This window comes from Passer domesticus, chromosome 1, assembly GCF_036417665.1.
Source record: "Passer domesticus isolate bPasDom1 chromosome 1, bPasDom1.hap1, whole genome shotgun sequence".
Taxonomy (NCBI): Eukaryota; Metazoa; Chordata; class Aves; order Passeriformes; family Passeridae; genus Passer; species Passer domesticus.
In genome coordinates, this window is record NC_087474.1 from 37424187 (window position 1) to 37449266 (window position 25080).

The window sequence follows — 25080 nt, forward strand, 5'->3', positions numbered from 1 at the left end:
TGTTTCCATTATGAGTAATTAAGTCTAATGAAAGATGCCTACTCAAAAATCATACTTATCTCATGTAATAACATTGATATTCCAACATATGTAAGACATAAATTCCTATTTATGTTGTAGGGTGACCAAAGATACTGGATCTAGCCTAGACACAAATTCAAGAGTTAGGTCATGGTAAGGCAAGATTTTTCACTAACTGTTGAGTCTATTTAAAGTAAAATGAACAACTCTTTAAAAAAGTGAATGTATATTGTAATTTACTTAAAGAGTTACTTTACTTAGAGCACTTAGAGTAGATCTCTTGAGCCTCAAATTTAATGTTGAAAAATTTCTAGGTTTGGTCTAGATTATAACTAGTAGGAACATGAGCATCTTCCAACATTTTAATAATGACACTTCTTTGCACCATCTAGATGAAGTAATTGAGGTGATGATAGTTTTAATAACTTATTTAATTGATTGAAAAGGAAGATTTTTGGGATTTTCAGCAGATTTTAGGGGGGGGAAGATATTTAAAAAATACTATGCAGTCTAAAATTGGGGGCTTTATTTCTTGAGGAAAAATTAAGTCATCAATATTATAGCCCAAGTAAGCACTTTTCTCTAATTCTGAAAGGGTTTCTTTAATTGTTCTTTGATTTTACTGCCTGGAGACCAGCCTGCTAATTTTATTCATAGCAGAGGTATTATTAACCACACAACAGCGCCTATTGCCACAGGCAGTTTCAGTGCTCGCTGCTATCTCTTTGTTTTTGTTTTTGTACAAGTGTATTCTTTTGGCTGCTGTGGCAACTGTTTATTACGTACATTTACCAAAGTACCTCCTGATATCACTGTAGCATCTGGGTAGGCAGCTGTGACTCCTTTCCCTTCCCAATGCCACTGTTGCTGCAGCTCCCACTCTGCTTGCTCTTCATTTTCCAGGCAAGAGAGGAAACAAAATTATTCTATGGTAATAAACCACCCTGGTACCATTTCTACCCCCTCCTCACTTCTGGAAAAAGGTGCAAAAATAGCTGGATTTGTTGATGGCTTTTGATGAGGGAAAAGGAAGTGGGGTGTTAGGAGGAATAGGATCTGCATGTACCTGAGGTGGGGAAGGCTCCACCATGATGAAGGAGTCATGAATTGTCACCACACAGAGAGAGGGTAGGGGAGAAACCACCCTCAGGCAGAAACTAGAAAATCCATGCACTACAAAGAATAATAGCCAGTAACAAGGGAGTAATAAAACTTAAGAGATGGTGGGTCAGGTGGGCTTCTGGATTGCAGAGGAGAGCAGAAGACAAGACTGGGACGAGAGCAGAAGAAATTGAGCAGATAACCTGTACTGCTGGCACCATCTGTATCCTAATACTGCCTGTATCCATTCCAAGTTACAGAAATATGCCAGTGGTTTACAGGACTCTGATGCCACTGCTTCTCAGTGGCACTTTTTTGCATTTTGTTGAATAGGGCTGGGTGGGTTGTGGAGGTGGGTGTGAAACACCTGGTGATGTATCAGCATAGCTGCTGCTGATTTGCTTCGTCCCAGATTGAGATTATCCAGCAACCACTTCCCCAGCACAGCCCCACTGCTCATCTCATGGTTGTCCCCAAGCACAGGGTCAGCCCTGAGCTGTGGTGCAAACAAAGCAACACTTTTGCTTAGAAGTCAGTTTCATTATTAGCACCTTAGTTTCATTATTGGCACTGTGTTCAAAACAGAGGGCAGAGGGTATGCTAAGTTTATTTTAATGAAGCTTCATATCTGCTTCTCAAGAGATGTATCTCTTGAAAGCTGAATCTGCAGTCTTCTGGTTTGCCACATCCATCTTCTCCCCTCACCAGCTGCGCTCTTATATTATTTTGCCAATCTTCTGATACTTTTGTATGCACTTTGCCCTCTAGGCAAGCAGCTTCCCAGAAGCATTCAGAGAAAGCAGCTACAGGCAGGATCTGCTCCTCTATATCTGTTAGATGTGCAAGAAATGGGTTTGCAAGAAACTGTTGTAATACTTAGAAATGGAGATCATTCTGTAATGAGCTTCTCTCCTCAGAGAGAAAACTCCTAAACATAGAAGCCAAGGCTCTGCACAATAAAAGACAACAAAGAGAAAGAACCTTCCATGTGTCCTTCTTTTTCCTACTGTTGCAAATTACCAGAGATAGCTGAGAGGGATTGCATCCTCCACAGACTGCAGCCTGGCTCTGATGTGTGTTTCTGTGTGCTAAGGCAACTCAGATTACATAATGCAATAATAGGAGTGAATTGCAATAGACAATGCCATGGAAAGTGAGTTCAGGGGCGTTAGTATGATATCCTGGTTCTGCTTTATTCTTCATTGTTATAAAAACTCACTCTCTCCACAAGAATCTCTCAATTTCTTTCTGAGTCCTCAGGAATAGGAAGGCCTCCAACCACTGTGCTTTCCTATTTTATTTGGCCTGATCAGTTCCATGCCATGCACCGTTCATGTATCAGATCTAGAAAACCACTGAAGTTAAAATCCTACCTGTTTTGTGCTACAGGCTTGCCTTTCCCCTGTGTTAAAGAGTATCCACTTTAATGGTGTATACCAGCAGGATTCAGAGACCAGGAATAGAAGGGAAGACACTGAAAAAGTCCTCATTTTCCACCTTACCAGAAACACTCTACAAGTTTATGCTACCTCCAGTCATAGACACTGCGAAAGCATGTGACCCCTCATCAAGAAATATAGCGTAGATTAAAAATGATAACATTATTTTGACCAATCTGTTGTTGACTACTTGATAATCAAGGTAGACATACTTATGTTTTCCACCTTCTGTATTTTCACATTTTAAAACTGTTCTCTGGAAATTATGTACGTTTGTATACAAGTGACAGCTAAAAATGAACTGTACTTTAATAACTTCTCCAAATAGGTTTTTATCTGGTATATCTCATGGGTGCTGTTGTTTTCATACAACTCTCCTAATACATTATTTTGCATTTAATATTTTAGGATATTTTAAATGCGGGGAAAGCTTGGTGTTTATAATGCATTGCACTGGACAAGCAGTTTTTAGCAGCACTACTTTCAAGTGGCTGCCTGCCTAAAACATATTGAGGGAATAGAAAATACTCCATGTGGTAAGCATATTTAAAGCAAAGTTAATTCAGTTCTAGTAGCATTTAAAGTGTTTTGCTAAGAACTGTAACTGATGTCCATACATTTCACTTGCAAGTATCTATGGGAAGCCATGGCAGAACTGAAATAGAGGAGAGGCAAAGGAGAGTGAAATAAAAAGAAGACTATTTTACATGTTTTCACTCCTTTGTCCTGAATTTCATACACTCGTATGGATGTCATTCTGGAAGAAAACTGGCTCCATGTCCATCTATTCCAGCTCTTCCACTGAGCAAACCTCGGCAGAGGTGAAGTACAGTATTCTGTGGAGGGTCTCATCAGCTGTAGGGGAATAATAGCAGCAGACAGCTGGCTCTTGGCAAGTCATTAATAATTTCAAGTCTCCAGGAGCTCAGCTGCACCTCCTTGGTCCTGTGTTACGTATTCCACCTGGGAGGTAACCCTGGATATGTAGAGAGGACCAGTTCAGAGCCACACTACAACCTCTCTACTGGTTCCTTGATTGCCCCACCCTGCAGAGTCACTGGGTTGTCAGCATCTGGGCTCACACTGGGAGGCTGCTCTGCTGGTCTGACAGCAGACCTGTCCTCCTAAGAGTTCATCCAACTACCTCAGAGTTCATCCACTTCCACCTGGAGCTGCCCAGCCACTGTTCTCTCTCCCTTGGAGCTGACTGTGTAGCAGTAGGTTTGTCGCAGGCAGCACATGTGTGCTCTGGCCCTGGGTCAGCTGAGTTCAGGACAGATTTAGTCTGCCTTTAGCTGAGAGGGTGCACATCTAAATCTGTTCTTCCAAAGATTACAGAACTTCAGGCACTGAGCTGTTTGGTGCACTTTCTTTGAGATCTGTGGTTTGGTTGCCAGTAACTTTAATAGAGCTGGAATATAAATCATACTGAATGTAAAACATTTGGGCTTCAGTGTGTCGGGCAGATATCCATGTAGAGAGAAGGGTAATTAAATCCTCTTGCATTTTAAACCTTACAGAATAAGGCTCTGGCCGACGTCTTGCACATGTGGGAATTTTCTCTGGTGACGCCTGTTCAGGTTGCCAATACTGTGGATAAATAAAAGGCTTAACAATTAAGAAAGAAAGAAAACAAAGATAATACACCTGTCAAACTTTTTGTATTATTAATGCACAAATGAAAAACCGTGATGCTTGTGCATGCTGTTGCCCTTAATACCAGCTGTTGCCTGTGCACATGGGCTGGTATTTCACATGGCTGAACAGCCCTGCTGCCAGCAAGCACTCAAACAGGCAGCGTCAATAACAGCAGTCTTCTCACACTCCATACAATTTAAGCTATTCTTCAAATTAATAATAATACTTAATAAAGCTTCATCTCTCATTTGCAAAGAAAACCATCAATTAATGTTAATCAGCATCCTCAGAATGTGATCAGGCTGGGCTTGTAGCTGGACGTGCCGAAACAGTTCAACTGGCAGATGGAGCGTTTTCCAACTATCCTAATTAATGACTGCTCATTTCAAATGTTAATGCAATTAAATAAATAGGCAAAACAAATAAAAATAATATACAGTATGAAACTGCCACTGTCAGAGAGATTTCTGATTAAAAAAGTCAGCCTCAGTCAAATGCAGAAAGGGCCCAACCATCCCCTCCTGGCTAAATAAGTTCTGAAAGAGCTGGGGCTAGCTTTTGTTACTTATTTCCAACCGTTTCTCTGGGAATGACATTTATATCACTTCCATTTTAACCTCCTGGCATCGACTGAGGAATTGCTTCTGTAAGTGTTAGAACATTTTCCTGCAGAAAATGAGAAGGGGTTCCTTTCACATAGTATGGGCTTTTTTGGTGTAAGATTTAGACTTGCCTTGCTTCTTGTCTTTTCTATTTGAAATAATTGCCTGCATTCTTTTTAGGAGTTTTATTTTCTGTGAACCTTATATACCATACCACTGATGTAGGACTGCATTTGTTTGGGCTTATAAAGAGTTCAATTAGCCCCTTAATGCCTAGTTCAGTCACAATTAAACCTTCCCTGTTGACTCAGGATTGGTCTTTCTAAAGGCAGTGGAGGTGGTTTTAATTATTCATTCTCTGGTTTGTTTCTTACAGCAGTCTCAGCTGTGCTTTATTATTCAAAGGTTAATGCAAACTGAGAACTGGGTAAATTAAATTTGTTTGGCAGCTAGCAACCTGATGTATTATCGACACTGTGAAATATGGGTGGCAACACTTCTGCTATTGTGCCACTTAAAAAGCCAGATTTCATCTTTAAAACAATTGCTAGTTTTGTTACTGTGGCTGATAGAAAATGAATGCTCCATAATGTTATAGTCTCTGTAACCCATTATTGTTGAGAAAGCAAGGTAGTTTAGAAAGCCAAGAAGCATTAACAGCTATTATAGAAAATGGATGTAGGTACCATGACTAATGAAGTGCTCTGCACAGGACTGAGTCGTGCAGCTGTATTCAGGGAATCGTGCAGTCAGGAGTCTTAATGAAGGGAGCCCAAGGAATTGCAGGTGAAAGCAGGTTTTATTAACTTCCAGTGAGCAAAACGAATAGTTGAGCAGTGAACATGACATGATGTCGTATAATAATTGTATACCTTGGGTACATTGTGAGGCATGGGGCATAGCCAAGAGCTTTCAGCTGTTCTACACACTGAGTGATTCCACAAACCCCTGTACGCTGCAGAAACCTTCACTGCAAACATAACAAGAATTGTTTCACAAGAAATGCCTTAAGACAATACCACATCACTTCTTTGAGATATCTACCAGCACTGCCTTCCTCTAAAAAATATTAATCAGATATCTGGATGTCACCATTCCAATTTATCCTAATTAAAATTCAGGTCCTGTAATCAGCAGTCTGTGAATGGAAAAGAAGTCTTCATATGATTTAAGAGGCCATCCTGAGTAAAATACATATTTGTATGGGCAGGCATTATGTTGCATGAAAGGAGGCTGTGTTGGGTTTTAGAAGAATCATGCCCAAGAACTTTTATTAGTTAGTATTTTATTTCATCTTTTTTTCAGGAATTCACCATACGGGTGAGAGATTTTTCTTGTTTCATACAGGATTATGTTTTGTACATTTTGAATATTATTTCAGTACTGTGTTTTAAACTAAGGACTTTGAATTAACATAATCCAACACTTCCTGTTGTATTTAACATAATTAACATAACCCACTTCCTGCTTATATTATTTTTAAGATAGGACAATTATTGCAGAGCAAAGCAGCCTTCTGTGGTAGTGACTTAGGTTAGATAGAGACCTTAGGTTAGGAACACGTGCAGCTGCAAGGTTGGTTGTACCCTGCTCAGTCTTTAGTACAGTCTGTGCTGTGTAATGTGTGTAATTACACTGCTACTGACTGAGGAGGTAGGTGGATGAGGAGGTAGGTGAAAATAGGATGGCTTGTGAAGCAAGACAGTGACAAGACATCTCAGCAAAGCCTCTATATCCTTGTGCTGTAAATACTTCACATCTGCCCACTAAAATATTTGAGATAAGACAGTTGGGAATTTTTCTGTGCTTATTTGAATAATTTATGATGTGATTTTAATACTTCTTCCTGGCTGAATATATAACTTCTCTGACAGAGCTTAGGACATCAGATGCATGTTCTATCTAACTTAATGAATGTGATGCACAATTTTAGTTTCTGGTGTTACAGCAAAACCAGAGGTACTACTGGTAGAGTATAACTGATGCAGTATATCCTTGATTGTATGTGGTTATTGTATTTTTGTTTTCTATTTTAGTGCTGGACCCAAAGGAGACAACATTTATGAATGGAGGTCAACTATACTGGGGCCTCCAGGGTCTGTATATGAAGGTGGAGTTTTCTTCCTTGACATAACCTTTTCACCGGACTATCCCTTTAAACCACCCAAGGTTAGTAGAAGGATATTCAAAGTCTGATAGGAGTCTTTTCCTGCTGATATCTTTTAATGTGTGTGTTGGTATATCATTTTAGGATAAAACATAAAACTTTCAAAGCAATAATGAATTTTTAAACTTGACTCTTTTGATAGAAAAAATTTAAATAACTGGCTACAATTTGCTTGCATGCTGCCAGTGTAGCAGAATGCATATGGATTTATTTAGAAAAAGGTTGCATAATTTCCAGTAGCGATTTTGTTAATTTGGATTTGTTTCTAATATGAAAGTGCTTATATTTGAGTTGCACCCTTTAGAAGTAGCTGAAGATATTTAATCTTTCTTATAATTCACTGGGCTTGTATGGCTGTCTGAACAAAAGTATGCACCTATTTCACTACCCCATATAGTATCTGCAGGTGCAAGATATTATAACTAATTGCTTTACATCAGTTTTCTGGAAGAATGTGGAAATATGGCACGAATGTCCAGAAACTGGAGTGACAGAGATTTACAGAAATCCTTAGGAATTCTTTTTATAATGCTGTCTGCAATGATACCAGCCAGAAACAGAGAACTGTATCAATAACAAAAAGGTGATAGATCATTACCATGATTAACTTGAAATGTCAAACATGAAAAATCTAGTGGTTAGGAAGATTGAAAAAAAAAAAAGGTGGAATGTGGCAATACACAGCATCATCTATTAGCAAAGGTAATAATTGCTGAGGAGGATCTCCAAATGGGACTTTATTGCTTGATCACAGGATTATTGCAAACCACCTGCGTAATGCATTTATAAAAAAGGCAAACATCCTCCTGAAATGCATCCTCAGAGAGAAGGCCTACAGAGAGAAGGAATTACCAGTGTCAGATACAAGATGCTTGGAAGTCTTTATCTGGAAGATTGAGCTCAAATCTTAACACACGTGTTTGATAGTAGGAACAGAATCCAGGAAAATTTATCCCACAGAGTTGTTAATAGAATCAAATAAATTGATGGGGCTTTCTTCCATGAAACAAAGTAAAAAGAGGTGCATTGTTCATTCACTTTGCCACTCTGGAGAGTGTGTGTGGAAGACCCCCATGGAAGGAGCTATGAAATCAAAAATATTTACCTTGTTTCCGACACATTTATGAAAGGATGGGTGTGCCATGTTGGTCTATAATAGAAGGATATTGCATTAAAAGAGAGAGAAGCCAGTTCCTGTTTGATTACTTTGAGCTTTGAGTAGATTATTGAAGTATAAGTGTCTATAAGTAGAATTTTAATGCCACAGTAGTAATGTTTACAGTAGTAGATAACGTTGATATTACCCAGAAAGGTTTTGAAAAAAAAATGAGATATGTGAATGCAAAGCACTTGTCATTTTGTAAATGGAACTTTCCCAGTAATGTAAAGATGGGTGAGTATAGCAGTATTAGAGATGGTCTAAATTTGTTTCCCACTTTTAGTGTTCCAGTTTAGAGAAGCCTTGATGTCACTGAGAGGTCTTAGAGGAGTTGTACACCTTTCTGACTTCACAGTTTCAGATTTAGGCAGCTGTTGTTACATGGTGATAAAAGAAATTGAAACTTTATGATGTCTCCTTCAGTTTGTTAAAGCTCTGGGCTCGCTGAACTGGGGTCAGTCCTGTTCTGTTCTTCCCCTGTCCTGTTTTTCCTACCTCCCCCCAATCCAGCCCACTGTCTGGACAAGGTCTGTTTGAACAAGCCCTATTTATTTGCTTCTTTCTTGGGCTTAATTTGTTTGTGCTAGCTGCCATGCAAGAGTTACATTCAGTCCCCCCAAAAAGTTAAAATTCTAATTTTTAGGGGATAAAATGGCTTTATGGCATATAAAATAGAGGTTGAAGTTCTCTCAGAGAGCTAATACGTAAGAACAAGCTCTGAAAGACAAGTTACAGGGAGGTCTTTTGTCATTCTCTCTGTGGAATCTGTTGAGTCTTGAGGCAGTGTATTCAACAGACACCCTTTTAAAATAGAAGTTGAAGGTCCAGTTTGCTATTTCACCACAATGTAAAGTCTTTTTCAATCTGCACTCAGTTGTGCTTGGCAACTGTGTTATTTTGAGACATGAGTAATGCAGCTGTGCATTGCTTATTAATGAAATGTCAAGCAAAGGGGTGGTTCTTGTCCTGCTTCGTAATAGATTTGATTGTCTGCCTTCATCTCGATGCCAGTTGTCACTGTAAGAAATGTGTGCATATAAATCGTATGAAAATGTACTGCTTGATAAAGGGTAAGAGAATTGATGATGCCATATTGTCTTAGTAAACAGCCAGTTTTATGTTGAGGGGAATTGTCATCTGCAAGAAAGTGATGGGTGCGTGTGCACAGGGGACTAATGTCAGATATAACTGTGCCGTAAGCATGTGTTGAACACATGGATTCTTACTCTATCCACTTCAGACACAGTTCTAAATGACCCCTCTTTTCAGTCCTGCTGTATGACCTTGCAAACTGTTGCTATGTCATTACACCTATTTTCCAGCCCTTATGAAACTCATTCATAGGTGAAATAGTTAGGGAAATCCCTTTAATTAAGCAGCATGGGAAGACCACTGCTTATCATAAGGTAGCTGCCTGTCAGCACTGCTGGGAAAGGGTAGTTAAATATGTTCTCCCCAAGCTGATCTCTATCAAAAGAAAGGTAATGAGTACATGCAATGTAACACATGGCCTCGTGGTACAGTGCTGTCTGTGTGCTGGCATCTCTTCTATTTCTCCACAAGATTTGTGATATTTTGTTCTATTCTCAGAATCATGGATTATAGGGTTATGGGCACAGATTATTTTAGATTTCTTTATAGTTATATTCTAATTTTTTTCTAACTCTTTATGGCTCTATCGTCTTAAAAAACTTAGGGATAAAGTACAAGACTGTGAAATGTACTGAGAAAGACATAAAATGTATCCTGAGTGTTGGCAAGATTACCGCCCTGTAAGACCATAGCAGAAAGGGTCTAATTCACATTTTTCACTATGATTGAATTCATAATTTACTCCTGAGATTTCTGTGGACCATTTTCGTCCCTCATTCACTATGAAGAAAGGAAATATTTAAACAAGTACTGTCAAAATTGATTTTCCAAAAATGTGACCACAAAAAACCTGGGAAGAAACAGAAACTGTACTTCCCAGATGCAACTACTTGACCCAGCCTGGCGTTCCAAAGGCAAATTCCCATGTCACATAATATATTCACTGTTAAGGGGCCTAATCCACAGTGTGTTAAAATCTGCAGAAAGATCCCTTTTCCTTATCTCTTCTCTGATGTTGTGCACTCCATTATCACATCCATGCATGTGTATGTCACACATGGATCTTGAGGAGGGTAAAATAATTTTTGGAGTAAGAAAAATGCATTGAAAATTGATTTTGGATATGTGTCTTTTATTTTTATTACCATTATTAAAATATATTTGTGGTGTAAATACTGTTGAATTTGTATTACACAAAGTTCTTGATATTTTTTGAGGGATCCAGATTGCTTCTGTAAACACTGTTGATGCCTGTTCTGATTGGTGAGCACTCCATTGCATGTTGGAAAACATTCATTAAATAAACAACAGAGACCACATTTGTACAAGTAAAGATGTTCTATATTTTGGTTTTTCTTTTTAACAAATGTACAAAGTAGTTTTCATTTGTTCTTCTAGATAGTTATCTGCTTCTCTACTTTCCCTACATCACATCAAAGAAAGTGAATCACTCTTTCATTCAGAAGAAAAAGTATCTACCCAAATTTTCACTTCTAGATATTTTTTCAGTTTTTGCATCTTTGTAGCCTCCATCATTCTTCAGATTTTCAAGTTTTATCTCCATTTTCCACATTAATTCTCCTGTGTGATCCAGTTCACATTTCAGGTTTTGTATAGTAACACATCACTGTCCACCAACAGGTCTTTCCCCTATGGATCCATAGTTTTCATTTTGTCTGTCCCTTGCCTGTCAGTGTTTTTCCAAAGTTAAACCATAATCATAGAATCAAATTAAGTTACTCTTTACCATCACAGAATAAACCATGAGGTAAGTCAGAGTATAATTTGCTCTCACACTGTTAATTTCTTCCCCTTTGAAGTCAGTCTGTTTCAGTATTTCAGCTTTGTCACATGCCTTGAAACTGGACTCCAAATTTTTTGAGCCAGAGGTCACTGACCTTTTCAGCTCTGCTTTCCTTGTAAATCAGTGGCATTTGGCTTCACTCACAACTGCAGCACACTCATGCAGAGGAGGGAGTTGTTCTTCCCCAAAAAAGTTTACCTCTGTGTGACCAATGCACCTTGGTAGGAGTGATGGAGGGCCAGCCCAGCCCAACTCTGATTTAGCTCTACAACCAGGAAACAAGATCCTTAGAACAGCTCATCTGAGAACTAACAAATTAGCTTTGGCTTTCTGGGAGGCTCTAAACAATTAAAAATATTTCCTTACCTCCACTGTGAGGAAGCTGCTGTAGCATTGCAGAAATGAGCTGAGCACCTCGTTGGCTGAGTCAGCAAGAAAACGGGCGGGCTGCACGATCACCGTTCTCCTCTTGGCTGCATCCTCAGTGTCACGTTGGTTTTATGAGATGCCAGACAGAAGGAGGGTATAGAACACACAAAGTGAGGCATAGATGTGGTGATGAGCTCACTTTCTGCTTAAGGCCAGATGCTGCTGAGGCTTCAATTTCGGTCACAATGTGAGGTTTCACTTTGGCCCAAAAATACAGCACATCCCTCATAGCATAAGGAACTGAAAAATAGACAAAGCCATGCCCTGTCCAGAGCAGAAATTAATACAAATGCTTAGATGACCTGCCAAGGAAATAACCTTACATTTTTTCAGTGGCTTAATGACCCCCTCAACTTTTTCTAGAAATACTTCTGAGATTTCTTTTTCCCGCTAAGTATCTTCATTTCATCTTTAATGGATTCAGACAGTTCACCCCTTGGCTTTAACAGAGGAAAGGTCTCTCTCTCTCTCTCTATCCCCTTCAATACCCCAGAGCTCCTTCTTCGGGGTATTGAATGGGATCTAGCCATGCATAGATGTCTCTTGTGGGAGGACGTGTGTGTAGATCTGTGGGTGTACATGTATGATTATATGTCCACATGTGTTTGAGTAGGGGATATCACATCTTTTAGTCAGACTGGTCTGACAGGAAGAATTTCACCTCAATTTCTGTCCTCAGTCCACAAAAGAAATCAGTGAATTCCCCATGTATGCAAGGTTTTATCCGAGATCCTTTAAAATTTAGCCATTTACAAACACTGCAACTTTGGGTACACTACACAACTGAAGGAAAGGCAATAATTTCATTATCCTGCATACTGTCCCTCTGGAGCAGGAAGCTTTGACAAATCAGGAAGCCATACCAGTCTTTTGTACAGGTGTTTGTAGAAAAATGAATGCTCTTCACGAGAACTTTCCTCCCAGGAATTGTCACTGCAGTGGAGTCTACATTTTCCTCAAGAATAATCTTTATTAATAACTTCTGCTCTCATATTTGACTACGTTCAGTCTATTACAGTGTCAATTCAATTTAGCTGTGGCTGATACAAAATGAATATATCTATCATTATCCTAGTATTCTGCTAGCTGTATTTTTGAATTTGAGTGATTTAAAGAATCTCTTAATCCCAATTCTACAATTAATCTTGCTAGGGACTTTAATCTCAGCCGACTGAAAAATGGTTCATAGGACTTGAAAGCTGCAATATGCTAAATCAGCTCTAAATCAAAATTAAAATAACAGAAAACTCTGTTTTCTGTTAAGTCCTATATAAGTCTCCTATGCCTAAGGACTAACTGAAAAACTATTCTCAGCACTTGAAAGCCTAGATGGTTTAAATCGGCTGTTGGACTACAAGGGAGGCCCTTTTCCTTTTTAAATATAATGCACAATGTCTATAGAGTCTGATCTTAATGGCAATATTAAACATCTCTTCAGTATTTTAATACATAATTGTAATATAGCACTAATCCCAATGCACTAAATATCCTTTTGTGGAATTCTTCTGTGGTTAACACTTTCAACCTATTTTGTAAGTTCAGCCTCATGTCTGAGGGGCAATTCTTTTTCTTCCTGGCTTCTACTCTACATGTTCATACTTGTTTTATATGTGATTGGCTGTTAAGAACACTTTTATCTGCAGTGTAATAGAAAAACAGTGCTTACAAGAGTAGGTGCAAAAAAATAAACATTCCTTGGTATTTCTAACCTACATTGTTAAAATGAACCTTACTGGGAAGACATGCACTTTAAATTGCATTTATCACTGCTAGCGTAATTTACACTTGAAACTCTAAAACTCCCTATGTACAGCCCATTGGACTGACCCCTTTTTACCAACTCTGCAACCCTGATGCAGGCAGGGCTTCAGTCTGCCTCTTCTAGCTCCCCTTCCCAGATATTGCCATCATAAGGGTAGCCTTCAAACACAGTGGTCTCCTGTCAACCTTATCCTTTACATTCATTTGCCTCATCATACTTCTCTCACAGCCTCTGTCACATCCTATTAGCTCTCAGTTCCGTGCTGTGCTGCTCACAGCTCTTTTCAGCTGCCTCCTGCCCTCCCCATCCTCCTCCTGCCGCTGGAGCGGCGGTGCCTCACCCGGCGCATTCCCACAGCGCTGCCTCCCGCGGCCCCTTCGCTGCGCCTCCGCGCTCCCTTGTTCTCCTCGCCCTGCCTCTCTATTTGCATCTTCTTGCTGACAGCAGCCCGGGAATCCTTCATCCATGACAATAAATGGAGTTGGCAGGTTTTCCCAGCAAGTGAAGTCTTTGGGTGTTTGCAGGCAGAAATCAGATGCGGGCAGTCTTTGAGAGGGAGAAATGGACAACCTACCACCAGCAGGCCATTGTCAGAGGCAGCAGGATCAGCCCCAATCCTCCCCTCCTGGAGCAGCTCTTTCCAGGAGTGTGAGCTGCAGAGTGCAATTCCCATGCTTGCACCACAGTGAAACAGTTTGTTCCACAGGTCACATCCTTGGGATGTTCTTCCAGCCCTGGAAGTGTTGAAGGCCAGGTTGCATGGAACTTTGACCAGCCTGGACTAGGGGGATGTATCCCAGCCCATGGCAGGCGGGTTGACACTGGATGATCTTGAAGGTCCCTTCCAAGCCAAACCATTCTGTGAGTCTGTGATGTCTTCAGGTAGTGCTGAACCAGCGTGCAGTGGTACAGGGCTCTGGACAGCTCAGACCCAGGTGGCTGCTTAAGAAAGTGTAATGTCTCTCAAAATGACAGAATGAGAGTTTTAAAGTGGAGGACATAGATGTGAGCAGAAATGTGTTAGGCTGAGGAGAGAATCAATAGCTATGTTTTATTGTGATTAACTGCAAAATATGTATTTGATGAGGCAACACCATAGAAATCCCTGAGATTTCCTTTCAATTCATTTATCTGATAATTCTTCTAGTAATTGTCAAATTGAATTGCCAATGATTCTTCTAATGAATAGCCTTGTTATTCACTTTGTTTGCAATACACTAATTTATATCAGTAGTTTCTATTGATTTATTTAATCTTGATGCAAACAGCTCTATCTAACTAAACTTCTCCTGTTTTCCTTACCAAGATTTAGTTGGTTTATAATTTCTTCCAATTTCCTGTGAATACCCAGTACACAAAGCTCTTTAAGAAGGCCTGTAGAGGCGTTTTATGGGGAATATCTTCTGCCTCACAGAATGGGTTTTCATATTGCTTGTCAAATATATTTTCAGAAGACAATTTGTCTTTTGGAAGTTTCAGAAGCTTCATAATTCTGCTGTACCAAGCATGTTTTACTACTGCATAAAATCCATGTGATCTAAAAATACATAATATGTCGGTGTTGTTTCTTGTCCTCTTTTACACACACACACAGAGATAAATATATACAGATGTGAGAGAAAGAATTTTATGCACATCATTACTATAAAATGAGAGCAGGTGGACTGATCAGGGCAAAAAATCTACTAGTTTTGAAGTCAGTCTGCCTAGAACTTCTCATGTATGGAGTACCTAAATATCCAAAGGCTGTTGGAATTGGGTGAGGAAGAAGAGGCTGCTGTTTCCTAAAATAAAGTCTAGGAATTAAGTCTCGTGCCTGGAGCACCTGGCAGGAGCACTGTGGTGAACTGAGAGAGGCATACACATAGGATAGTACAGCCTGCATTCTTTGAACTTCAAAAGGGAGGTTTTATTTTATAAAAGTTAAATGGCCAGTAAATCTTAAAAAAAAAACTCTCTTATAGAAGCTCTCTTATAAAATAACTTTTTTGCTGACTTTCCATAAAGAACTACTAATTGTAAGAAGATTATGCTGATTATATGAAAATCATTTTATAAAAACTTATAGTGACTTTGTCAGAGAAAGCTTTTGATGCTTGGCAGATTACCATCTTGTTTCTGTTCTGAACATCCCTAACCCAAACTAATCCATTTCCCTTGTCCTTTCCTTCTCTTCCTTTGTTTTCAGAAAACTTTGTGCTGTTTAGGACTTCTTTTTTTCCTCTCTTGGATACATCAAAGATTATCAAGGTCCCTTTTTCCTTTTCCTGCTGTTAAATCTGTGTGCAAAACTAGTGCATTTATATAATATAGATGCTTAGTGCTTCTGTGCTTATTCAATTTTTTTTCCCCTTCAACACTGTTCAATGAGACAGTGTGAGTAATTACTCAGCTTCATAATTACGATGAATATAATGAATAATTACTCACATTGCATACTGATTCATTTTCAGTAATATTAAAGGTGAACTCATATGGATGCTATTATATCCATTTAAATTGTTACCACTTTTGGCTACTGATGTCTTGCATGGTGCATTTCACCAAAGAAGCACTGCACAGTTTGCATATCAGACTTCTCTGTAGGTCAAGCAAACATAATTACAGTTTATTATTTCTTGCTAATGCAGATACCATATATTTTCCTTCAATAAAATAAATTTTATCTGTTTTTTACCAAGTAAAATTAGATGTAATCAAGTGTTTTGATAGCTAGATGAAGTTAATTTCTTGCTGTAAACTTAAAATGTACTCCTAAATAGTGAGCATCATATGGCCCGTCATTTTTTGCACACACTGTGATAAATCATTAAGTATCTCACCAATTGTTCATGTGCATGCTACAAATACGTGCTAACAAACTGGAAATAGTCCATCCTGTCATAGAAAAGTAGCCTCATTGCTCATAGATAAATGAAGTGCACTCTGTAAGAAATTAAAGGGTGCTAATTAATATAACGGTTATTGCATGAATGTTTTGTCATTCAGAGCTATATACACTTTTCATTTAGATTGTTTTATTTTTCTCATATAACTGAAGAGTGTAGGCCCAATCTCGTTTTTATTTTCTCTGAGTGGATAAATGTGTTGCTTATAAAGTCTGACAAACTGAGATGGGAACAACTTACTCTCTCCTGAGCTCTATGAACATCATCATAAATGGCATCATATTTTTTCAGTATAGATATATATATATAACCTTTTTTGTATGCAGTACAACTTCTTCCACTTCAGGTAGTGCCACTGCAGTTTTATTGAAGCAGAACTCCTGGGGAATATTTGAAGAAGACAGAAATTTCATCTCAAGCAGGCATGCAGGATTCCATCCTTGTAAGAAATGAAAGTTCTTGAAAGGAACTTCCCAAAATCATGGGAATGAGAGCCCTGGGATCTCAACTCTGCTTCCAGTGTTAGCTGAGCAAAAGGAGGTTGTTTTTGTTTATTTTCCAGTTGGCTCTGGGAATTTTTCCTCTCTCGCTACACAGTCACCAGGCTCCAGTGACTGAGAAGCAGGAGGTGAGGGTTTGAACCCAAACAGGCTGATGAAAGCAAACACTGAGGGCACACTGTAAGCCCTTGCATGTAATTTGTAAAGCTAAGGAATCATTTTTCCCTCCTGATATGTTTTTAAGGAAGATTGCAACTGAATTCCCTGGAGTCTGAAAGTGTGTGAGATGGTGTACCAGGCACCATAGTGACTGTTGTGTTTAGACCTCCATGCAAAAGAGAGATAGTAAGTTATTTTAAGAGTATATCATGCTGGAAAACTGGTGTTCAAAATCACTCTGAGATCCAGAAATTACTTATCTTGCCTTCAACTAGTTGCCTCCAATCACTCAACTGAAATCCATCTTAGTTTCCTCTTCCCAGGTTTTATAAACAGTCTTTTTTCAGTCCTGAAACTTACTCAGTGAACAGCCAGACGTAGCTTTGCGTGTTTGGCATTCAGCAGTAGATGACAGATGAGTTTATTATTGTTTACTTCCAACACTGATCGAATAAAATTGGATTGAAAATAAATTCCTTATCATTACCTTTTAGAAGTTTGTTTATAGTGCTCACAGTTTCAGAAGGTAGTCCCATTTTTCCCTATTTCCCGTAATTTGTATTTTCCTGATCTATACTTTTATTCAACAAAAATTAGGTATGCCAGAATGAAAGAGAATAAATCCATAGAGAACATTTATGGTTCAAGAAAACCCATAAATTTCTCCTCTACCATTTAATTGTCAGGTGAAGGTGACTTTGCCTGCAAACCCACACACTCCTTAAAGACCCTGCATGGGGTTGTTTAGGTGTTTTCATTAAGGGATAAATGGCATTAGAGTCCAGCATTTAAAGGAAGCATTTAAGTGACATCAAAGGTAAAAATATAACCATAATAAAGAAAATGCAGTTCCCCTGGAAAGGTATTAACACATGGTTTCTCTCTACACGTAGAACAAGAGGACCCTGCATAACCTTACAATGTAGGTATGGTAAGCACAGCATGCAGAAAGTTACATCTCAGCATTTCCCACATTATCAGCAATTTGAGGCAATACATGCATGAGGAAAGCAATGTGTCATCCCATTTGTACTCTGCTGCCTCAGGGTGAGAACTCTGTTACCTGCCACCTTCAGGCCACAGTTTCCAGTGTATTAAGGCTGTCATTAATTCAGCTTCTTCTGCAATTCTAAACACTGTGATTCTTTTCATTAATTAATTGAATTGATTTTTCAGTATTAAAATTAATTAATAAAATATAACATATTGTCATTATAAAACAACTAATATGTTGATTATTTAAATATTTAAAAGCCTGCCTTGCCTGCATTTTAAAGTGCACTGGCATATTTGGCGAGTTGGTGACATTGTCAGCAGTAAGCAGCCATCCTTATCTCGCCTTTCTCAATCTCACAGGTTTAATATGTACTCATAGTGAAAAAATGCTATATTTCAGGTCTAAGCATTTTCTAAAAACAGCCTTCCAACTGCAAACAGGTGTAGCCTCACATACAGTTATCCACCAGGTAGCCTGACATGGCGATGGAATGTTGAACAGTTCATGAAAGATGTGAACTACCTCCATTCATCTCAGTGGCTCTGAATCCTGCAAACATTCCCAGTGTCCTTGCTTGCTTCTGAGGCAGGGGAACGTGTGGCAGTGTCTGTCCTCTCTGCTGGATGAAAACAGTTACACTTAAAATACACACTCAAATCAATGACCTTCTCTGAAGCAGGTTACAAGCTCAGACTGACCTGTCTATAAATATTTTAGAGGGTATAATTTAATCTGTGCAGTGGATTTAGTACTTCTCTCACATTCAGTGAGACCACACATACCTTATTACTCAGTATATTTAGATGCCACTGAATGAAATCCTCAAATTTTTCATTGTGGAGTTATAGGGAAGCACCTTTGTTGAGGTAAAATACTTAAGCATAAGCTTTATTTCAACAGTGTACTGAAAAGTTAGCACACAATACTTAAAATTAAGCAGGTGCTTTTACTGAGTCCTGGGACATCCTGCTAGGGAGCAGTCACTGATTCAATCCTAACTGGAGTATAAGAGTTCCTGGAGTTAATCTGTCTGGGGAATTAATGAGCACCTGCAGTTCACAGGATGGTCCTCCACACCATCTCCCTTTATGGGCACTCTTGACATGCAGTTTGTGTTAGGTGGTTTATGGCTTTTGTGCATCAGTAACCTTCCTTGTTCAAAATAGCTTCCCTTTGTAGACAGGCATTTAATTTTATCACCAAATTATAATTATTTAAATAAATAGCTTTTTTGATCTCACAGAAGACTTCCTTCCCTCCAAATGCTGAATGTGCTTGGGCTTCTAATGAGGGAGAGAAAATAGATCATCTGGCTATGGCATTTGGATTAATTGAGATCATTGTGCCAGAAATACTTTGAATTTTCATAGAAGTCCCAGAAGTGAAACATTTATGCTAGAAAACAATAAGTAAAACCACAAGTGAACAGAAAAAATGAAGGAACCTATAAATATGTAGGGTATGGAGTGGCAAACTGTCAAATTATCCAATTAATTAGCAATACCTTTAAATATAGAAGCATTTAAAAACTGGTGAACTTGCTTAGTAGAGTTCTTTGGTACAGAACTCACTGCTTCATGACAATGGGCTCCAAAGCATTTTTCCAGATCTATGTGGAAAAGTACTTAGGAGAAAAAGTATTTCTTGTTGAATGCAATGCTTTAATACCATAAATCTACTCTTTTCTTTCCATTATTTGCCAAAGCTTCTTGATTTAATCCAAAGGGGCAGGATTTTTCAGTGTGCTAGAGAATGATTTCTATAATTATTTTTTTATAGAAGTAAACCAGGTACTGTATTATTTCACTTGTATTCTCCCTTCTGCTTGCTGAGCGGCCTGATAATCCCACTCAGATCACTGAGATCTCTGATACTGAAGACAATCAGAGGAGGAGAGTGCCTGTCACCAGTCTGCATTACTCTCCAGACAGGGGTTTATCTGAGGAAGGACAGGGGTGGGTTTGTAGGCACTCCCGGCTTGCATTAGCACTGTCCCAGAGGAGTGAAGAGCTTCCCTGAGTCAGGGAACATTTTGCCTGCTGTTGTCTCCTGCCTGCCCAGCCCCTCTCTTGGGAGGGCTGCTGCTGGTGAGGTAGATGTCTGAAGTTCTGTGTCTTAATTTTAGATTTTAGGAATACGTCATTGAAACCGTCTAGATGTGACTTGTCATTTGGGTAGAACTGATGAAGAAATTAGTCCTAGATGACCTCCAAGAGATGTTTCTTTTCACATTGTCCCTTCTTACCCGGTAACCCCAATATTCATTTGGAGCTACGAAGTGAACTTTCCTAGCTGAGCTTCTTTTAAAATAAAAAGGTTGTGCCTTCACCTTGAAGACGGAAGACATTATTCTGGGCTAAAATAATCTCCTTGGTTTGTTACATATGGGATCACCTGGAAGACCATATAAAATAGATACAGAAATTTTGAAAATAAACTACTAAAAAACCCCAAAGGTGTTTACAAACAATTCTACTGATAAAAATGTAAGCTAAAATTTGGAAGTTTGAGCAGCCTTTCTCAAAAATATTTCACTTCAATGTTTTCAGGAGTCACTGCTGTGATACCTCTGCTTTTTTTTTACAGCTTAATCTATTGTGACAAATGATGAACAGATGAAGGCAGTAGAAGAATCTGTCTTGTTCTTTCTTCAAAGTGTGAAAGAGCTGTGGACCTGAGTTACGAACATTGTCCAGATTAGGGGCTGTAACTGCTTTTTTTTTTGGCCGTATACAAAGTAATGCAATTGATAAGACCAAGGCAGGAGGGACCTCAGGAAATATGTCCCATTCCCAGCCTGTACAAACCAGTTTCACTGCTGGCCACAGCTGCAAGAGGCAGAGTTTATTTCCTTTATTTTGTCTTGCCCAGTCTTTAACCATCAGTAGCAGAGTGGCAGCCTGGAAAGCAGAATGTTTGTTCCTATGGTTTTCCTTTGCTTAATAACTGTGTAATTGCTGGCTTGAACGCTGTTGTACTGAGACACACTGTTCTTTCCAGGTAACGTTCCGGACAAGGATCTACCACTGTAACATTAACAGCCAAGGCGTCATCTGCCTGGACATTCTAAAGGACAACTGGAGTCCAGCGTTAACCATTTCTAAAGTTCTCCTCTCCATCTGCTCCCTCCTCACAGACTGTAACCCCGGTAAGATGAATTAACTTTCATATCCTCATTCATTCGTCATTCACATTTGGTCAGCTCAGTAACATCTGGTCAGTGCTCTGGTTTACTAGTACCCACTGAAAAAAAACCACAAAAAAATATAAATTTTAGATGCTATACATATAAATAGTATAAAAAGAAAGCAGAATTTCAGAAGCTCAAGTACTTTTAGTACTGGAGAATATTTTTTTTTTTAATTCAGAGAGTTTGATCAGTAGAAAATACCTTAGTATGCATAATTTGGATATTACAACCAGGATATTACCACCAAGAAATATTAATGAGTTAATAAATATTGAAAAGGAAAGCTTTCATTTAAATATGCTGATAATGTGGTCTCTGAAAAGAATATTAATAGCACTGACAATGATAGATACCTAACGCAGACTCTACAAATAATGAAAATTAGTTTAAATGAGGTTTATTCAATATCTTGGACAGTCAGCATGAGTATTCAAAGCAAGCTGTCATTCTTATTAACTAGCATAGCACTTAACCTCTCCCCTTAGCTCTTTTAGATTTGTTTTATGCCATTGACCACTAGATCTGTAATTTCCACTTTCTCTTACCCTATTTACCAACACATAATTCTGACTGTAGCCTTGGAAAACCATAGTATGTGGAAATTACTAAAGAATCACTGAAGAAAAATTATGTGGTCTGTTTATATGTCATGAGGGTTGTTGCTGGTTTGTTATTTATTATACATTTCAATATTATTTTTAATTTGCCCAAAGGGTTAAAAATTGCTTTGAAAAGGGCAGAATGTGAGATTCTGGCATAATCAGGGGCTGAATCAAAAGCTGTAATATTGAAATATTTCAAAACTGAAAATAAAGTGAAAGTGGGCAAAAATGTGATTGACTGCTTTTATTTTCATGAAGGTTTATTGCTGTATAGAACATTGAAACCTGTGGTGTTCCTTTCAGTGAGAGGTGGAGTGATAGAGTGTTACCATTTTAGGCACATTTCTTTCAGGTGGATTGAATGCTCTCTGCTAACGTCTCTGAAAGATTGATTTCTGTTAGTGTTTGGCCAAAAATATGCAGAAGTGTCTGTAGGTAGTCAGGCAGATAGATGACAGAAGTGTACAAAAACCAAATTAATATTTGCTCATGTGTCTTAGAGACCAGGTAAAGAGCTAGAGCCACTCCAAAGCTGTGTAGGGATTGAGAAACGGGCAGTGAATACATGCTCTCTCATAGGGATAAAGATACTCTCTTGGGAGGGATGCAGTCATCTTGAAAGCTGGACAGTTTCCAGCAGTGATTTGAAATTTAGAAATTCACTACTTATGCTTTCTCCTTACAGATTTATCCTAAATGCTGACAAACAACAGTTTTAGCATATCAAGTGTGTAAGAGGAATACTGAAAACAATTATCCATACTGTATTACCATGTACAACAAGTTAGCATACCAAAAATGGGAAGTTCTTCTATTTAGCCTCTTTCAATTAGCAGCCATAGGCATTGTCTTGACCACAGTAAATAAAGCAATTTTATGATGTTTCATTTTCAAATCTTCTCTTTCATTATGAAGTAGTTCTGGATTTTTTCTCTGGTAAAATTTTTTTCATGGTAAAATTTTCCCCTTTCTTAATGAATTAACACAATTTCTTAATTTGTATCCCAGTCTCACAAGGCACTGGTGACACATATTTTTGAAGTGCTGAGTCATTTTTGCCTTCCTTGGTAATTGCCTGTTTCATGCTAGATATTCTTTTATTTAAAAGTGAACTTTGAATGTTAGTGATGAACAACAGAAGGCTTGCAGAAATTTACAAGTCCTTACTTTTCATCATATTGCCTAATATGATTTTTTCTGATATTTTATCATTAAAAAAATATTGGTTACTTACCATCAGAGGGATGGATGGATGGATGGATGGATGGATGGATGGATGGATGGATGGATGGATGGATGGAAAGATGTGTCACTGATACATATGCCACTGAAATATATCACATATATATACACATAAGTTGCTGCAGAAACATGCATATATGTTTTTTACATCTGGGAGTAATTTTCTAATCCCTTAGTCCTCTCTTCATCTAACTAGTTTGCTCCTTTCTAAAGGTAGAAACACAACAGGGGTCTTGATTTGATAAGCAACTTTGAACTCTTTTTTTCACCATTCATCAGCCAGAAGCAGATCAGGTCAAATGGAAAGGCAACATTGATTCTCCCACAAACATAAACACATAGGATGGGCAAGTCTTCCACCCTGGCCTCTGAAGCGAAGAATCAAGTATCAGTTACCCCCTACTCTTACATTTATGCAAATCTTCATTAGAACAACAAATAGGAGTAAGAATGGCAGCTAATTTACCCTCAGTCATACACAGTGATTAAACGGCGCTGAAGCACAGCTGCATCCTCGTTGGCAAGCGCTGCTATTCTTCTCCAGCAGGCTGAGCAAATGAAAAGAGGTATTTGCTCCTGCCGCTCCTGTCATTCACACAGTAATCTACAAAAGCCACGGAGAGAGTCTCTTTCCTCCCTGGTTATACATCACCGCCCTTTGTTCCCTATCACTCCAGGCAGGAGCAAGTTTGTCCTTTTTAAACAGCTAATACAATCCTTTACTCATAAGCTGTCTCAGACCCTTCAGTCCTGATTATTATTAATTGTCTCTGTTTTCCTTGGCAGTATCAGCCACTAAACTGTGTTAATGAAAGGTCTGAATTTTGTAACAGCTGGCTGACTTTTCCATGGGGGGAAGGGGTGTTGTAGGGTTTGTGTATGACTGAACACATGTGCATTATCTGGGCGTGCGAGAGAGCCAAATGTATCAGAAGGATGGGAGAGATGGTGGGATGCACTAGCCCAGTCCAGGCATTAGTATTTTTCTTTGAGGTGGTACTCAAGGCCACAGCACATGTCCCTTTCTACAAATCTGGGTTCCAGCCCTGTAAATACTTTGGCATGTGCATGAGCAACCCCACAAAACCTGATAAATACCTTCACCTGTGTGAAACAGAGTGAGTGAGTGAGTGAGTGAGTGAGTGAGTGAGTGAGTGAGTGAGTGAGTGAGTGAGTGAATGTTTATAGGCTCTGTGCTTGAGTGCTGAAAATGCCTGCTTCCAGTGTTAGCTGCTAGGGCTGGCCTGTGGGGGCAGTTAGTTACTACAGAGTAACTCCCTGTGTGGATACTCCCCACTTTGAAAATGTATTAAGTTACAAAAACCTGTCTTGCTTGGACTAAAAGTCAACTATACTTTAAGTGTTCAAGTGGAGCCTGGGGAGTGTAAATTTCCACACTTCCTTAATCCAAAGAGCTTTCAGGTGCAGATGGCCATTGAGGTTTTGTGTTTTACTGAGTTTGAAGTGCTAAGCAAATTAATTATTTTTTATAGTTACAGAACTGGTGATGCTGATCTGGGTTAGAATGTTTCTTCTCAGTTGATCATTGCCGTCCTGGCCCTGCCAAAGGTTCTTGAGCACCAGGAAAAATATCATTTTCAAATGCTTCAGACAAAATAAATTGTAACACTGCAGCACTTTCTTTGCATGGCTTCCTTCTTCACATTCGAAATCTGAACTTGGCTGGCCTGATTATCCACGATGTCTGAACAGTTTTAACGTTGAATCATGTCTGCTTAATAACACACAGCTAAGCCTTGATTAGAACATCAGAACAAAGCCTACCTCTCCATCACACCAGCCTCTTCCCTTCTGGTGTCATCCTCTGGCTCTGGCTCCTTATCATTTTCCCCACGTGCAAGTTCCACGGTCAGTGGTGATTTTATCCCTCAGTTGACATTCTGGAAGCAAATGCTTTGCTGCTGCTCCTGGCCCTCTTCCCTGCGAGCTCCTGTGATGAGGACTTGCCAAGGGGTGCACACAGAGGATGAGTGGCAGACTGAGATGTGGCCAGCCACGATATTGCTTTTCCACAAACATTAGGCTGAACATTTGGGTGGCAGCTGTAGCCAAAGTAACTGCTGAAGGGCTCTACAGACCCTCAGTTGCTTTGCTCTTTAGAAACCTCTGCCTGATTCCTAACCTGAACTGACTCACAGGAATTTCATACCCACTTGTTTTTAAGCAGGTCTTGTCCTGTACCTTAAGTGACCATTTTTCTGGTTTTCAGTCCTGGTGCACTAATTAAGAACCATCCTCTTCCCTTGTTGACTTCATCTGATGCACAC

At 39.0% G+C, this 25080-nt stretch overlaps 1 protein-coding gene across 3 annotated transcripts in view; it reads left to right on the forward strand.

Annotated features, from left to right (window-relative positions):
• UBE2E2 (ubiquitin conjugating enzyme E2 E2) overlaps positions 1-25080 on the forward strand; it is a 201160-nt gene that overhangs the window by 157514 nt on the left and 18566 nt on the right. For 2 of the 3 annotated variants that reach the window (XM_064414421.1, XM_064414411.1), the window contains exons 4-6: positions 121-174; positions 6838-6970; positions 20759-20906. In XM_064414421.1, coding sequence (XP_064270491.1) covers positions 121-174; positions 6838-6970; positions 20759-20906 — 335 coding nt within the window. The remainder of the gene's footprint in view (positions 1-120; positions 175-6837; positions 6971-20758; positions 20907-25080) is intronic. The other variant, XM_064414430.1, reaches the window with a different exon arrangement.